Below are 21,267 nucleotides of genomic sequence, written 5' to 3'. Positions count from 1 at the left end.
AAATGGGGACAGAGTATTTTCTGAAGAAGCAAAGTCAGGTTCACATCAAGATATTTGAGGAGGGACTTGCCTGGTGGTCCAGCAATTAAGACAACACACTCCCAATCCAGGGGGCCTGGGTTCAATCCCTAGTCAGGGAACTAGATTCCTCATGCGATGACCAAGAGCCAGATAGCTACAGTGAAGATCCCAAGTGCTGTAACTCAGACCCAGCCAGTCAAGTAAATGAATAGATAGACATACATAATTTAAAAAAGGTTATCTGTGGAAACTGGATAGTGTTGCTGTCACTTCAGCACTTCTGAAAACTTGGTAACCAGGACCAGAGTATTAAAGCTTGGGAAAATGGAGCAACTTTTCTTGTTATGTTTACAATGTGAGACTGACTCAAAACAGTTCTAGATGAGAATAATGGAGCAAAACCAATGGAAATGAGACTTTCTAGGACAGTTATTCTGAACTTTTCCCCCAGCAATACTTTCCCCCAGAAGTCATTATATTCCCATGTCTGTCTACTGAGTCATTCACTGTGTGCAAGGTATTATTTCTCAACTTTTTCCACCAACACAGCAACAAACAAACAAAACCCTGTCATATTCTATCACTTCTTCCTTCAACTCCGGATTTTCTTAGAATCCTGATATGGGACCATGTCTCACATTGAGCACTGCCATTTTAGAAGCTCAAACCTAGAGTTCTGGGTTTACTAGAGTATTAACTTCTTTTTTTTTTTTTTTTTTTAATAAATAGGGCATTTAAAATTTGGAGGGAAAGGAAAACATGAAAAAATATCAAAACAGATCCACTACTTTGAAGCTGAAGGAAGTACCAGTAAGAAAGGAAGTTGTTTTCATAAAAAATACTGTTATTATTAAATATTTGTAGCAATAAATACAGAGAAGGCAATGGCAACCCATTCCAGTACTCTTGCATGGAAAATCCCATGAACAGAGGAGCCTGGTGGGCTGCAGTCCATGGGGTCGCTAAAAGTCAGACACGACTGAGCGACTTCACTTTCACTTTTCACTTTCATGCGTTGGAGAAGGAAATGGCAACCCACTCCAGTGTTCTTGCTTGGAGAATCCCAGGGACAGGAGCCTGGTGGGCTGCCGTCTATGGGGTTGCACAGAGTCGGACAGGACTAAAGCGACTTAGCAGCAGCAGCAATGAATAAGATAATATAATAAGAAAAAGGTGGGCCAACAACATTGAAAATGAGGGTTGGAAAATGATAATTAGTGTCTATACAGTTGTCCACAGGTGGGCATAATCTAGAGTTAAAACATTATAGTCCCTAAGAAAAGCATATACTGTACCAGAATTGTTCATCAGGACTTCTACAGTTTATACTTTGCTGTTTTGCAAAACCATGTTTACTGTCTTTAATTTGGTTTCCAAGGACCTATCAATACTGAGAAAGGGGTTTTTGGATTAGTAGATAAAATACTATAATTATCAGAAAGATATATCTTATCCTGTGTGTTAATAAAATATCATTTTGTCTTTTATTATTTGTACTGAAAAATTTACTACAGTCTTAGTGAACCTGAATAGCTGACAAGTCAGGCCCTGGATGAGATCACATCAGACATACCAATTCTTGAAGTCCTTATAAACAACAAATACACTGTTAATGAAGACATTTGAAAATACCATTTCTCTGTTATTCTGAAATTTGGCCCTAAATCAGCACTTCAAAAGGTGGGGTCATCTGCTCTAAATGGCAGGTAAAAGAATTCATACAGAACTTTGATAACCACAAAGATCAATCTGAATTATACATTTGTGTTTTTGGAGATGCCAGGCCAGCTGCAGCAAAACCACACAAGGTTTACTGAGTTCAGTGACATATGGGAAGACATCAAGTCTCAGGGACCTTGCTTTAATGTACTGAAAAGCCCAGTCCTAGAACTGCCTCTATCATCAGAGAAAAGTGAAGGAGATCAGTTCGTTGTGATGCTACTTCTCTCTTCCAACCAAGTTGCAGTAAAAAATGCTTGAAGATGGTGATGGCCAAGACCAGAGTCAGGAACTGGGGTCTGGGCAGAGTCTAGGGAACCATTAGAGCCTTGTCTTCTTGGTTTCCAGGTTGATCATATTTCCTTGGATTTGGGGGGTCTGCTTATTTGCTGACCCCTGAACATCCCCTAGCTTTAAAGGAACATAGTAGTATCCCATGATGGAGAAGATCAGGCAGACCAGCAGCATAAGGCAGGAAAAGAAAATGAATTCAGCCCACTGTAGGAAGAAATACATATAAGAGAAAATATGGAAAACTTGATACCAAACTGATCTTTCTAAGATGAAGACTGAAGAGCAGACTGACCCAGGGTCACCAGTTTTGGAAGAGCTTTGGTAGGAAAAGACAGGACTAATTGGCCTCTCCTCACATGGGCCTATGGTGGCCATTATTGCAGCTTACATGTCTATTTTCATGGCAAAGTCTATGTTTAAGACAGAGGGCTGAGTGGGGAATGTGGCGAACAGAGGGGTGGGGGAAGGGCAGCAGAGGAAGATGGAGGGAAATCCTTGGGTAGACACGTGCTCCTGCTTCTCTTAGTACATACCTGGGCCAGGCCACTGAACTGTGCCACAATAAGCACGATGATATTCCCAAGTGCTATAGTCAACAACCAGGCCGCCTGGAGTACAGACTTCATGCTAGAGGGAGCCTAGAGAGGACACAAATCTGTGAGTAAAGAAACTGTCTACACCACCCTCCTGTACCAAGCATCTATCCAGAAAAGGTCTCCCACCCAAACTTCCAGATTTGAACTTCCCCCTCTAAGTTCAGCATTCACATTGATTCAGGGAAAATGTTTATAGTAATTGAACATAGTAAAATGATTCAGGTAATAATGTTCATAGTAACAACAAGATGGCACTCTTAACTGAATATTTTAATTTATTATATAATCTTCATTATAACCCTAAGGGAAAAGTTCTATTACTATTCTTATTTTACACATAAAAATAGCTTTAGAGAGATGAAAATTCACTGCTGAAGATTACACAATAGGTATGCAGCCAAAATTTAAACATGGGCAGTTTGATTCCACAGTCTTTATTCTTAATGTTTAAGTATCCCTTTCTGGATCCCAAACAGCATGGATCCAGCCTGCCATGTTCCTGGAGGTCAAGCTGATTCTCTGCTTAAGATCATGAGGAATCTAAGGCCCCAAATAATGGAGGTCTTGGCCACGGTCACATAACTAAGACAGTGTCCGGATTAAAACTCCATCCTCTGAGCAATAGCTCCACCTCCACTTTCCACATGCAAAAAACCTACCTGAGATTTTTTGTATTCCCATACAAATTGTGAAATTATTTGCTCTAGCTCTGTGAAAAATACCATTGATGGATTGATAGGGATTGCATTGAATCTATGGAAATACAAAAAACCTCGAATAGCCAAAGCTATCTTGAGAAAGAAGAATGGAACTGGAGGAATCAACCTGCCTGACTTCAGGCTCTCCTACAAAGCTACAGTCATCAAGACAGTATGGTACTGGCACAAAGACAGAAATATAGATCAATGGAACAAAATAGAAAGCCCAGAGATAAATCCACGCACCTATGGACACCTTATCTTTGACAAAGGAGGCAAGAATATACAATGGATTAAAGACAATCTCTTTAACAAGTGGTGCTGGGAAAACTGGTCAACCACTTGTAAAAGAATGAAACTAGAACACTTTCTAACACCATACACAAAAATAAACTCAAAATGGATTAAAGATCTCAACGTAAGACCAGAAACTATAAAACTCCTAGAGGAGAACATAGGCAAAACACTCTCTGACATACATCACAGCAGGATCCTCTATGACCCACCTCCCAGAGTAATAGAAATAAAAGCAAAAATAAACAAATGGGACCTAATTAAACTTAAAAGCTTCTGCACCACAAAGGAAACTATAAGCAAGGTGAAAAGACAGCCTTCAGAATGGGAGAAAATAATAGCCAATGAAGCAACTGACAAACAACTAATCTCAAAAATATACAAGCAACTCCTACAGCTCAATTCCAGAAAAATAAACGACCCAATCAAAAAATGGGCCAAAGAACTAAATAGACATTTCTTCAAAGAAGACATACAGATGGCTAACAAACACATGAAAAGATGCTCAACATCACTCATTATCAGAGAAATGCAAATCAAAACCACAATGAGGTACCATTTCACGCCAGTCAGAATGGCTGCGATCCAAAAGTCTGCTGCTGCTGCTAAGCCGCTTCAGTCGTGTCCGACTCTGTGCAACCCCATAGACGGCAACCCACCAGGCTTCTCCATCCCTGGGATTCTCCAGGCAAGAACACTGGAGTGGGTTGCCATTTCCTTCTCCAATGCATGAAAGTGAAAAGGGAAAGTGAAGTTGCTCAGTCTCTTAGAGACACCATGGACTGCAGCCCACCAGGCTCCTCCGTCGATGGGGTTTGCTGGGCACGAGTACTGGAGTGGGGTGCCATTGCCTTCTCCGTCCAAAAGTCTACAAGCAATAAATGCTGGAGAGGGTATGGAGAAAAGGGAACCCTCTTACACATTGGTGGGAATGCAAACTAGTACAGCCACTATGGAGAACAGTGTGGAGATTCCTTAAAAAACTGGAAATAGAACTGCCTTATGACCCAGCAATCCCACTGCTGGGCATACACACCGAGGAACCAAAAATGAAAGAGACACGTGTACCCCAATGTTCATCGCAGCACTGTTTATAATAGCCAGGACATGGTAGCAACCTAGATGTCCATCAGGAGATGAATGGATAAAAAAGCTGTGGTACATATACACAATGGAGTATTATGCAGCCATTAAAAAGAGTACATTTGAATCAGTTCTAATGAGGTGGATGAAACTGGAGCCTATTATACAGAGTGAAGTAAACCAGAAAGAAAAACACCAATACAGTATACTAATGCATATATATGGAATTTAGAAAGATGGTAACAATAACCCTGTATGGGAGACAGCAAAAGATACACAGATGTATAGAACAGTCTTTTGGACTCTGTGGGAGAGGGAGAGGGTGGGATGATTTGGGAGAATGACATTGAAACATGTATAATATATATGAAACGAATTGCCAGTCAAGTTTCAATGCATAATACTGGATGCTTGGGGCTGGTTCACTGAGACGACCCAGAGGGATGGTACAGGGAGGGAAGAGGGAGGGGGGTTCAGGATGGGGAACATGTATACACCCGTGGCAGATTCATGTTGATGTATGGCAGAACCAATACAATATTGTAAAGTAATCAACCTCCAATTAAAATAAATAAATTTATTAAAATAAAAACAAACCTACCTGAGAATAAGAAAACTCAAGTCCTGTGACAGAGAACATGACCTCCCCAGCTGTAACAAGGGCATATTGTGGTAGCTGCCATGCAACAGACACTTTGTTGGCTGGGATGTATTCCATCTTCCAGGCCTGAGGACCCTGATTGGTTCTCTTAGTGAGGGAAACAAGAAATGGGCTTGTTAGGAGTCTCAAGTAAATATTCCTGGCCTATGGCATTTATGGTCTTGTATCCATCTCCTCATTGTATTGTCATTCTTGTGGTACCATGAAGAAACTGAGCAATTTCTACACAGTTTCAGGTTTTTGAAATTCCTTTTGGTAGCACCACTCACTTGGCTGGCTTCAGTCAATCAGATACCATTATTGCAGAGACCTTAAATGGCAGACTATTTGATACTATAGTATCCCATCATTTTTACCTACTGGGTATTTTGATCCTGGTCAACATTTTAAATGTAAAATGGCATCTGAATTATATAAACAATGAATTTTTAGAAAAGCATGTATTTAAAAAAGTTTAATTCTTTGTTCAATTTTTTAGGTAAGTACAATTAAAATATTTCTCACATTTCCATTTAAATATTTATTTTACTAAAATTACTTTTATCAGAATATTATAATATCAGAATAATATCAGAAATTATTTTCTTGGTAACTCTTACAATGAAGATTTTCTTGATCAATTTTTTAAAATCCATATCAAATACCATCTACTACTTTGTATCTTATTTACTGGCCATTATTTTTAAACTCAAACATAAAAATTTTGTCAAAAAGATGCAATTTTTCTATAAAATTTTGGTCAAAAAGAATCTTTTCAGGGTCAATATTTTGTTATTAATGTTACCAAATATACATAATTCTACAATCTTTTTTTAAAATTACTTTCACTATATGAAGGTTTTTAGCTGAGTTGGTTTTCTTGTATATAGATTGTATTTAGTAATATTTATTATAATAAATAAAATGGAATTTTTGAAATTATATATTTTCCTTGGAGTAAAACCAAGTTATTAGGTAGTTAATGTTACTAGATAGTAGGTATAATATCTGGATATATCATGAAACTAATAATAGCAGAGACAGAAAGTAGACAAGTGGTTGTTTAGAACTGGGGAGTTTGGGAGGAAATGTTGAGTGACTACTAATGAGTATGTGGCTTCTTTTTGGAATGAGGAAAATGTTCTAAAATCATACAACTCTTAATTTATTAAAAACCACAGAATATATATTATTAAAAATATATTCTGTGTGTATTGAATATACAATATATATTAAATATGTTACCTTTACATTTAAAACCATTATATACTTTAAGTGGGTGAAATGCATGATATGAATTATATTTCAATAAACTATAATAAAAAATGGAATACTAAAGATATCATGCTAAACTAATTACAATTAATAAAACTTTATAGATGATTCTCATCACACTTTGAGAAATTTTCATCTTTTTCTTAGTCATGGTCCTCTTTTTATATTTAATACAATGTCAAAAGTCATGAATTAAAATTGGAATCAAGGTTGACATCGGAATTAAAATTCAGAGGTATCATGCCTAATTGCTAACACAATTGCTTTTGAGGGACCATAGCTACCTTTGTGGGAGAAGGCAATAGCACCCCACTCCAGTACTGTTGCCTGGAAAATCCCATGGATGGAGGAGCCTGGTAGGCTGCAGTCCATGGGGTCGCACAGAGCCAGACACGACTGAAGCGACTTGGCAGCAGCTACCTTTGTGTAGAGATTGACATTTGCCACCAGTCTTGGTATTTCAGACTGTCATAGGCTAGTGCTAAGTCACGTCAGTCGTGTCCAACTCTGTGTGACCCCATAGACGGCAGCCCACCAGGCTCATGGCCCCATCCCTGGGATTCTCCAGGCAAGAACACTGGAGTGGGTTGCCATTTCCTTCTCCAATGCATGAAAGTGAAAAGTGAAAGTGAAGTCGCTCAGTCGTGTCTGACTCTAGAGACCCCACTGACTTCAGCCCACCAGGCTCCTCCATCCATGGGATTTTCCAGGCAAGAGTACTGGAGTGGGGTGCCATTGCCTCTTCCGTGTGATACGCTAGCAGATAAGTTTTCTAGGAGCTAGCAGATAAGTTTTCTAGGAGCTAGGGAAACCACATGTGAAGTCAATCAAGAAGACCAAAATAATTTTTGTTTTCTTGGTGCCATAATGAGACTGGAGCAGACCATGTCACCTCACAGCAATGACTCAAGGTAAATTATGTCTACCATTCCCCAAGACCTTGGGCCTCTTGCCAGTGTTCTTTTATGTCCTCTAGTAAGATCTTAGGAATTTTTTAAAGTCACTATAGAAGCTATCACCCTACACTAGAAATAAGTGAGAGAGTCAATTCCTAGGTAGGTTGATAAGAAGTCCAGGGTCCCCAAGGAAGAGAAAGGGGTCTGGGTCTCTCAAGGAGGAAATAGGGGTCTGGAGTTCTCAAGGAGAAAAGGACAACCTTCCCCCCTCCCCCCCACACACTTTTTTTTTTCTTTAAGCCCAGAGCTGATGAGTGCACTACAAAACAACTCATGTTGCTCAAGGATATGTTTTTGCTTAAACTCTGTAACAACAATGTATCCTGCTTGAGGACCTGTTTCTCCTTGAGAACCTTCTGACTAATTCTGTCATTTTAAAATGTATATTATGGGAGTGGGTCTGGTAGATCTTTCTGTTGTTAGTTCTAATCCCATTATCTTAAAATGTAAATTGCAGAAGTGGGTCTGGTAAGACCTTTACAACCTTGAGACATTCTTTTGATTTACTGTAATAACCAATTGAAAAAATATATAGCTTCCTTGCTAAGATTAGCAAGGGGGGCACTCTCCACCCCCTTCTGCTGTCCATGTCAGAAGCTTTCTCTGTCCCTTTTTCACTTTAATAAATCTCTGCTACGCTAAAGCTCTTGAGTGATCAAGCCTGGTCCCTGGTCCTGAAGCTAAATCTTCTTCTTCAGAGATCACGAATCTGACATTGTTCACCATAAGCCATCATAAGTATGTGATGCTGTCTTGCCATAGAGTAAGATACAGATAGATATAGATTATATACAAATTTAGATATGGTATAATTACATAGATATAGATACAGATAAATGGAAGAATAGAGTGAGAATGGTCATGAGCTACTTACATTTGTAATAACAAACAGATAAGCTGCACCAAAGTCTAGTAAACCCAAATTCAGTGAAAAATCCTCATTTTTTGTTCTACAATGCACCACAGGATATCTGGAACAGGACAAATTTAGATTAGAAGAAACATTACAGTTTAGAAAAGCACTTTGATTTCTGGTGGAAGGAGTGATTTCGTCTCTCTATTGATGGTGAGTCAAGCAGCAAAGCTACCCTTTCTCTTTGAGGAAAGGAGTCTCAGAGTGAATTATTTTCATACCAAGTTTTTTTCTATGCCTGATCTGAGATTTCATTGCCTGTTTGGTATGCTTTTTTAACCTTAAACCTGAATGCAAAACGCACAAATTGCCTTCTATTGGGAACTTCAGACTCTAAGTCTTCTCATCTAAGTCTTATGAATTTTTCTCTTCTGAGTATTATGAATTAGTGGAATAGCATAAAACAGTGAATCTGAAAGGATAAGCTCAAAGTAACAAGGTGTTCATAGGAATTACCAAAGGGTAGGAGTGGGAGCCAATGATAAACTGGCAAACCTCCGGGAGATGGTCTTGGTAGGTATTCAGTATGGCCTTCACTGAGGCAAGAATCCCTCAGAAGAAATGGAATAGCCATCATGGTTACTCCAAAAGAGTCCAAAATGCAGTACTTGGATGCAGTCTCAAAACGACAGAATGATCTCTGTTCGTTTCCAAGGCAAGCCATTCAATATCACAGTAATCCAAGTCTATGCCCCAACCAGTAATGCTGAAGAAGCTGAAGTTGAACGGTTCTATGAAGACCTACAAGACCTTTAGAACTAACACCCAAAAAAGATGTCCTTTGCATTATAGGGGACTGGAATGCAAAAGTAGGAAGTCAAGAAACACCTGGAGTAACAGGCAAATGTGGCCTTGGAACACGCAATGAAGAGGGCAAAGACTAATAGAGTTTTGCCAAGAAAATGCACTGGTTATAGCAAACACCCTCTTCCAACAACACAAGACAAGACTCTACACATGGACATCACCAGATGGTCAACACCCAAATCAGATTGATTATATTCTTTGCAGCCAAAGATGGAAAAGCTCTATACAGTCAGCAAAAACAAGACCAGGAGCTGACTGTGGCTCGGACCATGAACTCCTTATTGCCAAATTCAGACTGAAATTGAAGAAAGTAGGGACAACCACTAGACCATTCAGGTATGACCTAAATCAAATCCCTTATGATTATACAGTGGAAGTGAGAAATAGATTTAAGGGCCTAGATCTGATAGATAGAGTGCCTAATGAACTATGGAATGAGGTTCATGACATTGTACAGGAGACAGGGATCAAGACCATCCCCATGCAAAAGAAATGCAAAAAAGCAAAATGGCTGTCTGGGGAGGCCTTACAAATAGCTGTGAAAAGAAGAGAAGTGAAAAGCAAAGGAGAAAAGGAAAGATATAAGCATCTGAATGCAGAGTCCAAAGAATAGCAAGAAGAGATAAAAAAAAGCCTTCCTCAGCAATCAATGCAGAGAAATAAAGGAAAATAACAGAATGGGAAAGACTAGAGATCTCTTCAAGAAAATTAGAGATACCAAGGGAACATTTCATGCAAAGATGGGCTCGATAAAGGACAGAAATGGTATGGACCTAACAGAAGCAGAAGATATTAAGAAGAGGTGGCAAGAATACACAGAAGAACCATACAAAAAAGATCTTCACAACCCAGATAATCATGATGGTGTGATCACTGACCTAGAGCCAGACATCCTGGAATGTGAAGTCAAGTGGGCCTTAGAAAGCATCACTACGAACAAAGCTAGTGGAGGTGATGGAATTCTAGTTGACCTATTTCAAATCCTGAGATGATGCTGTGAAAGTGCTGCACTCAATATGCCAGCAAATTTGGAAAACTCAGCAGTGGCCACAGGACTGGAAAAGGTCAGTTTTCATTCCAATCCAAAAGAAAGGCAATGCCAAAGAATGCTCAAACTACCGCACAATTGCACTCATCTCACATGCTAGTAAAGTAATGCTCAAAATTCTCCAAGCCAGGCTTCAGCAATATGTGAACTGTGAACTTCCTGATGTTCAAGCTTGTTTTAGAAAAGGCAGAGGAACCAGAGATCAAATTGCCAACATCCGCTGTATCATCGAAAAAGCAAGAGAGTTCCAGAGAAACATCTATTTCTGCTTTATTGACTATGCAAAAGCCTTTGACTGTGTGGACCACAATAAACTCTGGAAACTTCTGAAAGAGATGGGAATACCAGACCACCTAACCTGCCTCTTGAGAAACCTGTATGCAGGTCAGGAAGCAACAGTTAGAACTAGACAGGGAACAACAGACTGGTTCCAAATAGGAAAAGGAGTACGTCAAGGCTGTATATTGTCACTCTGCTTATTTAACTTCTATGCAGAGTACATCATGAGAAATGCTGGACTGGAAGAAACACAAGCTGGAATCAAGATTGCAGGGAGAAATATCAATAACCTCAGATATGCAGATGACACCACCCTTATGGCAGAAAGTGAAGAGGAACTCAAAAGCCTCTTGATGCAGATGAAAGTGAAAGTGGAGAGTGAAAAAGTTGGCTTAAAGCTCAACATTCAGAAAATGAAGATCATGGCATCCGGTCCCATCACTTCATGGGAAATAGATGGGAAACAGTGGAAACAGTGTCAGACTTTATTTTTCTGGGCTCCAAAATCACTGCAGATGGTGACTGTAGCCATGAAATAAAAAGACACTTACTCCTTGGAAGAAAAGTTATGACCAACCTAGATAGGATATTGAAAAGCAGAGACATTAATTTGCCAACAAAGGTTCGTCTAGTCAAGGCTATGGTTTTTCCAGTGGTCATGTATGGTTGTGAGAGTTGGACTGTGAAGAAGGCTGGGTGCCAAAGAATTGATGCTTTTGAACTGTGGTGTTGGAGAAGACTCTTGAGAGTCCCTTGGACTGCTAGGAGATCCAACCAGTCCATTCTGAAGGAGATCAGGCCTGGGATTTCTTTGGAAGGAATGATGCTAAAGCTGAAACTCCAGTACTTTGGCCACCTCATGCTAAGAGTTGACTCATTAGAAAAGACTCTGATGCTGGGAGGGATTAGGGGCAGGAGGAGAAGGGGACGACAGAGGATGAGATGGCTGGATGGCATCACTGACTCGATGGACGTGAGTCTGAGTGAACTCCAGGAGTTGGTGATGGACAGGGAGGCCTGGGGTGCTGTGATTCATGGGGTCACAAAGAGTCGGACACGACTGAGCGACTGAACTGAACCGATGGCCTTCACAGCAAGCATAGTTTCAATATATCTGTGCAGAAAAACAAGAGACTGAGGAAAGGAGGCAAAGCTGAAACAGAGCAGGAGTATGTGTATATTTACAATTAGCTGAGATATACCTAATCTGTCCACCTATACACAAAGAAAGTATTTAAAAATCAGTTGTTGATAAAAGTAAAATGTCCACAGGGTAGTTCTCTTACTCTCCTCTTTGCACAGTTCTGTAAGCAGACACACTATAGTCTTCATCAACAATGAGGGATGCATCTGTACCCAGGGAGACATTGACTTCTTCATGCAAAGTGTTAACAAACCTAAGGATAATAGAGACATTGTTAGAGATCAGACAAAATCTCCCACCTGATAAATGGGCAGGGGCCTTTTCTGTTTTGTTTATTGCTATATGCCCAGTGCCTAGAACAGAGGCTAGCACATAAAAGGTACATGATATATATTGTTAACTGAATGAATAAATGAACTCACACATAAGTAATTAGTAGTCTTAGCTGTCCCTATCTTTTTCTTTCCTTGGGTGTTGGCTTTTTGTCTGCTACACTCTTACCTGATCTCGGCTAGGAAAACACTATTGTGATCACTCACAGCAGTCTGAATCTCCTCAACTCAGCACTGGTGCAACCAATTTCTCTCCCTTTTCTAATGATGGAATTCATCAATTGAGACTCCATAAGAAAAATAATTATCTATATATAAATACATAATAGTATTTATATAAAACTGATACTTCATCCTCTTATAAATGAAGTCTGATTTGCTTTATGCAAAACTCAGACTCCAGCTCACAGCAGGTTGAGCTTTCATTGTTTTGAGTCTTCAGACAAACTTGAACTCTTCCAGAACCATTTTTTTAGTCTTTTGAACCTGAGCCCCTAAATTGGTCCCTCAGTTTGGGTTTTCGGCAGCATTTGTGTTAGTCCCTGGCCCGTGGGATTAGAAGGGCAGTTCCCTCTAAAACCCTTGGTGTTGATTCCTGGGCTTTCAATCATCCTGCACCAACCCAGAAATTGCTTCATTTCATCCTTTCTGGAGGTTCCCATTGCTCTTTGACCCAGGGAAGTCTTGGCCTCACTGTTGTATGACTTATTTGGATCTGTTTACTTTTTCTGAAGCATATGTGCTGCTGCTGCTAAGTCACTTCAGTCGTGTCCGACTCTGTATGACCCCATAGACGGCAGCCCACCAGGCTCCCCTGTCCCTGGGATTCTCCAGGCAAGAACATTGGAGTGGGTTACCATTTCCTTCTCCAATGCATAAAAGTGAAAACTGAAAGTGAAGTTGCTCAGTCATGTCTGACTCTTCGCGACCCCATGGACTGCAGCCTACCAGGCTCCTCCGTCCATGAGATTTTCCAGGCAAGAGTACTGGAATGGGTTGCCATTGCCTTCTCCCTGAAGCATATGTAAAAGCAGATTAATATGACTGTTCTAGCCTTCAGTGACATTCAACTTTTCATTAAAAGTTCTCCTCTAAAATGCTGTTCTCTACAGCAACCATCTAATCTTGATGGCCATAGACACATGCATCTATATCATGTCAGATTCCTGCCCCAGTGAGCAGGTGACCTCTTCAGGGCTCCATCTCTGTAACTGTCCCATGGTGCCTAACAAGACATTCAGCTTTATCTAGATTCAAAACCAAGCCTTTTGAATCCCGGTATGTTACCTTTACTAAACCATGATGCTTGTATATGTTTATTTTAAACTTTACTTTAAAAACACAGTACTATAAAAGATGTTCAACTACCAGTAATGAAGGGAGGATTATTTGCTTACTTCTAAATTTCTCTCTGGTGATCACAGAGAGAAGAGTACTCAATTATTTTCTTAAGAGCCAGATAAGTGGATAATATGCAGCAGAAGCAATTTATGTGGCAGAGCACAGAGGGCATTCATAGACATAGGGTTATCTTTGAGTACCACATGAAAAAGCAAGCCAAAAGACTTGGTTTTGAATCTATGCCTCTCGCTTCCCTGGGAAATGTGTTCTGACACCAATGATCCTGATATTCTAGGAGAGAGAATCCTAGTATGAGACAAGCAGAATGTGAAGATTTTTTATGTGAAGCCCCACAACTCAGAAGAGACCCCAGATTCAAGAGAACAGAGAGGCCTGGGTCTCCTTGACATCCAAACCTCATGGCTGTCATCCCATCGGTTGTTTTGTTTTCTTCATCCTTCACCTACAATACAGGGAAGTAAAAATCAGTTACAGTTGACTAGAGGGAACTGATAATCATAAAATTTGATCATCAGATATATCCTTGGTAAGATATTGATGAATCAGTCTTCATACTCTAAGATAATTAGAAACTAGGCCATTCTTCAACTTACCATCATGCTAGAAATACTTTCCCCATCTTCTCGAATGATCAGAGTGTACCACATTTTCTCCTCCACAGAATGCTCAGTGTAGACAGACACATTGTGATATTTCAGTTGAAAGCGGAAATTCTGGCTTTTTGTCTTCAGGTGGAGTTTGGAATAGTGTGGCATATTCTGCAGAATAAAGAGCCTGTCACATTCACCTTCCTCCCCACCTTGAACACTGCAGTCTCAGAGTACCCCAGGGCAGGTGACCTCATCAGATACTTTCAACGTTACCCTTCAACCTCATAATTCCATTTCTAGGAATATACTATAGGAGTAATTAGAGGCATGAATGAAGATTTATGAGTAAGGATATTCATTAGAGAAATATGTATAATAATAAAATATTAAATGCCTATTAAGAAAATATTTTACTAAACAATGATATATCCATAGAATGGAATATTATGTATCCATTCAATTCATATTCTCAAAGTTTATCTGAGGACATTGGAAAATCCTTTTAATGACAATCGTGCTAAGGAAAAAATCAAGGTCAATACAACATATAGTGTTTCAAGACTTTTAAAAAAGTAGTTTGTTTACTCATTTATTAAAAAAACGCTAAAGCTAGCTATGATTATCTCTGTGTGATGGATTTATAGGTGATTTTTTGATCTTTTGACACAGTCCCCAATTTTCAACAGTAAATGTATATTACTTTTATTATTTAAAATATTTTTAAATGAATATTTCAGAATATGTATAGTATAGAAGTGAAAATATGTAAGCCAAACTCTTCAACAGGGTGTGTGTTAGGAGGCAGTTTGAAATAATAATACAAATTACAACCTATTGAGAGCTTACAATGTTCCAGACACTATGCTAAACACTTTATATATAATATTTATTCTTACAACAGTTTATGACATAAAAAGTATTGCCATTTTACAGATGCTAAAATTGAGACTTATAGATAAAATAACTTCTTCGGGGTCTTACAGTTAGGGAGTGGCAGAACCAGGAGCTGGACTGGGGCACTTTGCCTTCATAGGTGCATGCTGTAAGCAACCCACTGTATATGCTGCTGCTTTGGCACATAATCTGAATGTGTTTCTAATTCACTCATGTCCATACGTCACCTGAAAGGATTTGATGGACTCTGCCAACAGAGTATTATTTTCATCACCCAGCACTGTTACTTCGACCTCATCATCTGCCAGATTCAAGACTTGTAGGAAAATCTCTTGGGAATTTGGCTGGCATGTGGCCATTTCCTTAGGAGAGAGAACATGTATTAGAAATACTAGAAAATAACCCTTCAAATACAGTGAGAACACATACTTCAGTCCTATTTCGATAGCCAAGTTTATCTAGTCAAGAGGATGCAGTTTTCTATCTCTAAAGAGCATTTGGCTTTGAAGACTCTAAAGGCAGTTTGGAGGAGGAAATTCCAGCTCAGTGGAGCAAGCACTGATGCCAGGTAACAAACTCCGTGCTTTTTGACTCAGTTGTGGCCCGGTACATCACTTCCCAATAGTGGCTACTCAATCTGCCAAAATATATTTAAATGTCTGGTAAGGTATGAAAGAAATGGTTCTATATCTTGTATACTGGTGTTTGGAAATTCCTAGACAATGTACTCTACATCACTTAGGTGGGAGGTGGGCTTCATTTTGCACTGCTGCTCTACCTCTATATCTACTCATTTACCACAAACACTTATTATGCACCTTTTTAAAAACAGCTACTGTGGTAGGGCCCAGTGAATCAAGATTGAACAAGTCAGAGAAATGAACAAAACAGATTTCATCCTGCCCTCATGGAGCTTAAGATTTACTGTACTCACATTAATTTTTATCTCTACAGCAGCAGCAACTGCAAAGCCCAGGCATGCTAGGATCATACCAACAGCCATTTTCCTAAGCGATCTGAAGAGGAAACAGAGAGGCAGTCATACCTAAACTGCAGAGTCTAAAGAATAAAATCTAAACTTCCTAAGCTTACTTAATTTGTTCTCAATTACTTTCAAAGTATTTCCTAGTACTCCCCTTCATATATCCTCCTTTCTACCTTTACTTGAGTCACACTGAACTGTTCTTTGTAACACACCAATTTTTCCCTCTTTGTTTATGATTGTTTTTCTATCCACTATGTCATAATTACAAAAATAATAGTAATATAACCAGATTCATTGAACATTTACCATATACCTGTCACTGTATATTATTACCTTTTTTTCCTCTTCTTCAGAAGACTTTCTTGACCCTAGCCAGTCTCTTCCATCTCTGCATTTCCTTGGCACTTTGCTCCCATTCTTAGAGCACTTAACATAATTCATCATTTCAATAATTAACCTTGCATATTTTCTAGCTCCCTTACTAAAAAGTAAATTCGTAAGGAGCAAGATTTGTGCTTCTACATTTCTGTAGCACTTGGTACTGAACTCAATAAACTGCTCAATGAATGAGTAAATGACAAAAGGTCATTTGAATATGGTAATGGCTATCAAAAGGAAATTGCTATTAAATCAGAAAATATAGAAGACTTAAGATCCTCCTCTGTCAAACTTTCCAAAGAATAACACTTCTATTTAGAATGGGGGAAAGCAGTAATTAGGGACAATTCTGTCCTCTTCTGAGGTCCCTCATTTGTTTCATAGGGACTGTAGGAGATTTAAGAGGATTAGTTTTCATCAAAGGCTTCGGACTTCTTTGAAGAGGCAACTTTCAAGAACAAAGCAACAAGTTGGTTTAGGAGCCTAATCTGATATATTTTTGCCTTTTCATGAAGTATAGCCCTAATTCTTCAACATCATGTATGTAAGTCTGCAGTAATGGATTGGACTGTCTGTGAGAAGTATTAATTAGATCTAATTCCTGTTCTCCAGTATTGTTGTTGTGCTTAGTCACTCAGTCACGTCTGACTCCTTGAAACCCCATGGACTATAGCCTGCCATGGGATTTTTCAGGCAAGAACTACTGGAGTGAGTTGCCATTTCCTTCTCCAGGGGATCTTCTTGACCCAGGAATCGAACCCACAGCTCCTGTATCTCCTGCATGCAGGCAAACTCTTTACCTGCTGAGCCATCAAGGAAGCCCTGTTCTCTGGCATTAATAGGCATTTAATCTATCATGGATAAACAGAAGCAGAAAAATGATAAATCATCACAGAAACAATAGTGACTCATTATCAAACTGGACAAATATTGAGTCAGGCTGGAGCAACAAAGGGATGGTGATCACTTACGTGAAGTTAATGCCACACTTGGAGACCAGACGATAAATGACAAGGTCAAACAGTGGGATGAAAATAACAATCAAAAAGGGACTTAGCACCTGTAATGCCATGGTAAAAAGATTAGTTCCAAGTGTTTTTCTGAGTGTGAGCATGTGCTGTCATTCACATGTGTGCACACTCTCTCACATCCAAACACACTTTCATCAACGATGTACAGAATGACTCCACATCTTTCAGTCCCTTTACACCCAAGACTCTATTTCCCCTGCATAGCACATTAGCTTCCAAATATCCCAAGGAACCAGTTTCACTCTAAACCTGCTTCTATCAATTGATTGGGAGCTCTTCCCTCCCATTTCATTTATCTCCTCCAGTTCCACAGCTAAGAGGAAAATGTCATAGTCAGGAGAAAGGAAGGAAAGAAAGAAGAATTGAGATTGTTGAAGAAGCAGTTAAAAATAACCAGGAGTCACCAAAAAGCAGAGACTCTGAATTTGTTGCTTACACAACTAAGTTGTACACTTTGACAATATTGCCATGATACTTAACATGGAAATAAATTCAGTGTTTACACTTTCCTTGTGAGCTCAAAACTCAGTCTCCCTGGAGTTGAGTGGGAGCTACTTACTAACAGAGAATGTAGAAGAGAAGTGTGGGGCTTAAGAATATTTTCATCCCTATGTTTAGCCCTCCTCAGCATACAAGGAAAAAAACATCAAATTATGGTTGGTAATCCTCCTACTACATGTTGAGTTATAGATGAGGGAAGAAATAAGTACCTGGGAATATAGAAAAGTCTCTTACCTGTATCTGATCAGGCTGAAGCACGAAAAAACCCTGAAACATGATAACAAATCACATTAAGATAATGGCCTAAAGACAAACAAAGTCTAATGAACAAAATCAACAATATTGATAATTAGCAGGTGAGAAGCATAACATAATATCCATCAGGTCTTTTGTTCAGGACCACTATTATCCTCGTAAGGGTAAGTGGGGGAATAGGCTAGAGATGGCTTTAGGCTATGGCTTCTGAAGGCAGATGGGCATAAGGGAGAATCTTATTTTCTGTGAGCTATGTTTTCTTTAACTTGAAAGAGACTAGAGTTAGTGTGTTTTTATTAATCCCATTAACTGCAGTCATAGGTGGTAATAATGTGAAGGACAAAAAGGTATGATGGTTAGGTGACGTCTCCCATTGACACAGTGTTTCTAAAGTTGGTCTCCAGAGGGTCAAAAAAAAAGACAACTAGGTAAGTCCTGGACAGTCAGAGGAGGGGAAAAGGTGAAATTATATTAGGGAAGCTTCAAACAGGCTGGCTGATAAAACCCTGGCGTTATTCCTCTCCGCCCTCTTCATAACTGAGATGGCAGGAGAACAGACAATAATCTAGACAGTGGGAACAAATGAGGGAAGAGTTTGTCAGTGTATGGAAATTAGAAAAATTTTTAATTATGTTTAAAATTTTTCCACTATTTCTGTACCTATGTACAAAATATCCGCCTCTGGGTCCTCTGTTGTGAGCCCTGCCTGAGATGGGTCAATTGTGTTGTGTTCTTATTGCTCAGTCGCTAAGTTGTGTCCAACTCTGCCACCTAATGGACAGCAGCACGCCAGGCTCCTCTGACCTGTCTCCCAGAGTTTGCTCAAATTCATGTCTACTGGGTTGGTGATGCTATCTAACCATTTCATCCTCTGCCCCATTCTCTTCTTCTTTTGCCTTCAGACTTTCCCAGCACCAGGGTCTTTTCCAAGAAGTTGGTTCTTTGTATCAAATGGGCAAAGTATTGGAGCTTCAGCTTCAGCAACAGTCCTTCCAATGAATATTCAGGGTTGATTTCCTTTAAGAATTGATTGGTTTGATCTCCATGTAGCCCAAGGGCCTCTCAAGAATCTTCTCCAGCACCACAATTTGAAAGCATCAATTCTTTGTCACTCAGCCTTCTTTATTGTCCAACTAGTTGTGTTGTAGCACCAATCAAACCTGCTGCGCCCTGGTCAGGCTTAGATAAAATATCCATGGCCAGGCTTTATCACTTCATTTGCTATCCTCTCAATGCTTCCTGTATACACTGAAACCTTTCCATCCTTACATTTCTGATTTCTAAAGATAAGATTCTGTCTTTTATTTCCAGACTCTCTTTACTTTGTCTACCCACTCAGTATCTTCATGCTAAAGGCATCTCTCTTATAATTTTATGTCAGTTTTCAGGCAAAAACATAAAGAAATTTTTCCTTAGTGTGGATTAAAAAGAAAATTATAGACTTGGGGAAAAAAATGTCTTCTACTCACCAAATTCCCATTCATCCTGGTGGCTTGCAAGGTCCATCGTGAGCCCTGTGGCAAACAGATGCTATTAGAGAAAATCCCTTTCCTTTGAGAGAGAAGGAGCTGGAAGAACAGGTAGTTTTCAAAAGAACTATTCTTACCTGCTGATCCAAAAGCGCCCAGAACATGGGCAATGGGATATAAAGGAACAGTACCCTGGTCAGTGCCTTCACATCCATAATGAGCTGCTTCTGCAAAGAGGAGGAAGTAGGAATAGGCTGAACTGGCAGTTAAGGATTTCTTGCTTAGTAGAAATGGCCCAGAACAGTAAGAGAAGAGGTCAAATACAGTAGGAGAGAATCAGTTTGGTTATTAGGAAAAACTCTATGGAGGCATCAGATGTTTCTGCAGTTCAACTTACTGGGTATTTCTCAGCTGCCCAGTCCAGCCAGTGCTCTCGCTTGGGATTGTCCCCAGAATGGTTCTTGAAACGGCTGGAAATGGCAAACTAGGGCAGAGCATAGATATCAGAAGAGAGGAAAAAACAAACAAAAAACCCATCCCCTGCCTTTACCATTTCACTGTATCTTCCCTTAGACACACATACTCTTGAGTGACTTAATCTGACCTTTTGATTTCATCACACATTGAATTTCAGAATATTTGAAATATAATTTCAACATATATAACTACATTTCAGAAAACTTTTGCCAGTTTTTAAAAATGATTATATTATTTTTAGCTTAAAGGTTAAATAGAGGCATCGAGTGAAGTTTGATCAATCCCACTTTCTAAAAGTCACAGAAGCAGTGCAGAGGTCATTGAGAAAAGTGTATAGCCATATTTAAAGGCCTGTAGGCTCAGAACAGCATTTCTTTTCTTGTGGTTGAAAAAGGCAGGCAAACAATTCATGAACTTACCCAGATACATTTGACCACTTGATTCAGTATGTTTCCTTCAGGAGGTGGTTTTCTGTATAGTTTACTTCCCATTGCAAAAACAACTGCAGTAGATAAACAAAGTTCTTAGCTTCTCATTTAGCACATTTAGTTGTCAACACTAAGGACACACTGCTGAAATGTAGGAATGATTGACACATCTCATAAAGGGTGGAAACTGACTGATGCTCCCTGACTTTGGAGTCATAAAAACTATGGGAGCAAGAGAAAAATAAAATGGTCAATGTGTAGACTTTCCTGTAATCACAGAAATGAAAGTCACTTCTGAATTCACACTATTCTTCTCCATCTCTACATCTGATACACTACCAACTTTCACTGACCCTCTCTTTTGAGTGTGTTTCCTGCCTGTCCCCTCTCTGCATCACCAGGACTATGACTCATTTTGAACCTCACAACTTCTACCCCGAATTTTCAAAATGGCCACCAACTAGTTTTTCAATCCCTGTTTGCTTCTCCTCCTTCTAATCTGCTGCCAAATTAAAATGTTGTTTCCAAGACCTATCTAATAAGCCCAAACTCCTGATATGGCAGGCCTTCCCAAATTCATTATTATCCTGATGGATATTATTATCATTAACAATCTCTTGAAGGTTTATTATTATATGTAAAGTGTTAAGCATTTTACATAATAGTACTGATTTAACCTGACAAGGGTTTTACACATGAAAAAATCAAGGATTAAAGAAGTCAAGCAATTTCTACAAAATTTTACAACTGTGAAGTGCCAGAAACTGCATTTTTGACCTTAGGCCTGTTGCCTCAAAA

At 39.3% G+C, this 21,267-nt stretch overlaps 1 protein-coding gene across 2 annotated transcripts in view; it reads right to left on the bottom strand.

The window, feature by feature from the left end:
- Positions 1 to 1,480: 1,480 nt before the first annotated feature.
- LOC102404397 (solute carrier family 15 member 2) overlaps positions 1,481 to 21,267 on the bottom strand; it is a 35,314-nt gene continuing 15,527 nt past the window's right edge. For both annotated transcript variants that reach the window (XM_006073419.4, XM_044942517.2), the window contains 15 exons: positions 20,461 to 20,543; positions 19,962 to 20,048; positions 19,702 to 19,791; positions 19,565 to 19,609; positions 18,075 to 18,107; positions 17,280 to 17,368; positions 15,880 to 15,961; positions 15,173 to 15,307; positions 14,055 to 14,219; positions 13,857 to 13,903; positions 11,910 to 12,020; positions 8,451 to 8,547; positions 5,307 to 5,453; positions 2,568 to 2,672; positions 1,481 to 2,238 (listed from right to left, as the gene is read on the bottom strand). In XM_006073419.4, the coding sequence (XP_006073481.4) occupies positions 2,062 to 2,238; positions 2,568 to 2,672; positions 5,307 to 5,453; positions 8,451 to 8,547; positions 11,910 to 12,020; positions 13,857 to 13,903; positions 14,055 to 14,219; positions 15,173 to 15,307; positions 15,880 to 15,961; positions 17,280 to 17,368; positions 18,075 to 18,107; positions 19,565 to 19,609; positions 19,702 to 19,791; positions 19,962 to 20,048; positions 20,461 to 20,543 (1,493 nt within the window). In that variant the 3' untranslated portion in view covers positions 1,481 to 2,061. The remainder of the gene's footprint in view (positions 2,239 to 2,567; positions 2,673 to 5,306; positions 5,454 to 8,450; positions 8,548 to 11,909; positions 12,021 to 13,856; positions 13,904 to 14,054; positions 14,220 to 15,172; positions 15,308 to 15,879; positions 15,962 to 17,279; positions 17,369 to 18,074; positions 18,108 to 19,564; positions 19,610 to 19,701; positions 19,792 to 19,961; positions 20,049 to 20,460; positions 20,544 to 21,267) is intronic.

Source organism: Bubalus bubalis, chromosome 1 (genome assembly GCF_019923935.1).
Source record: "Bubalus bubalis isolate 160015118507 breed Murrah chromosome 1, NDDB_SH_1, whole genome shotgun sequence".
Classification (NCBI taxonomy): Eukaryota; Metazoa; Chordata; class Mammalia; order Artiodactyla; family Bovidae; genus Bubalus; species Bubalus bubalis.
This window is presented reverse-complemented; position numbering and strand designations above follow the sequence as displayed.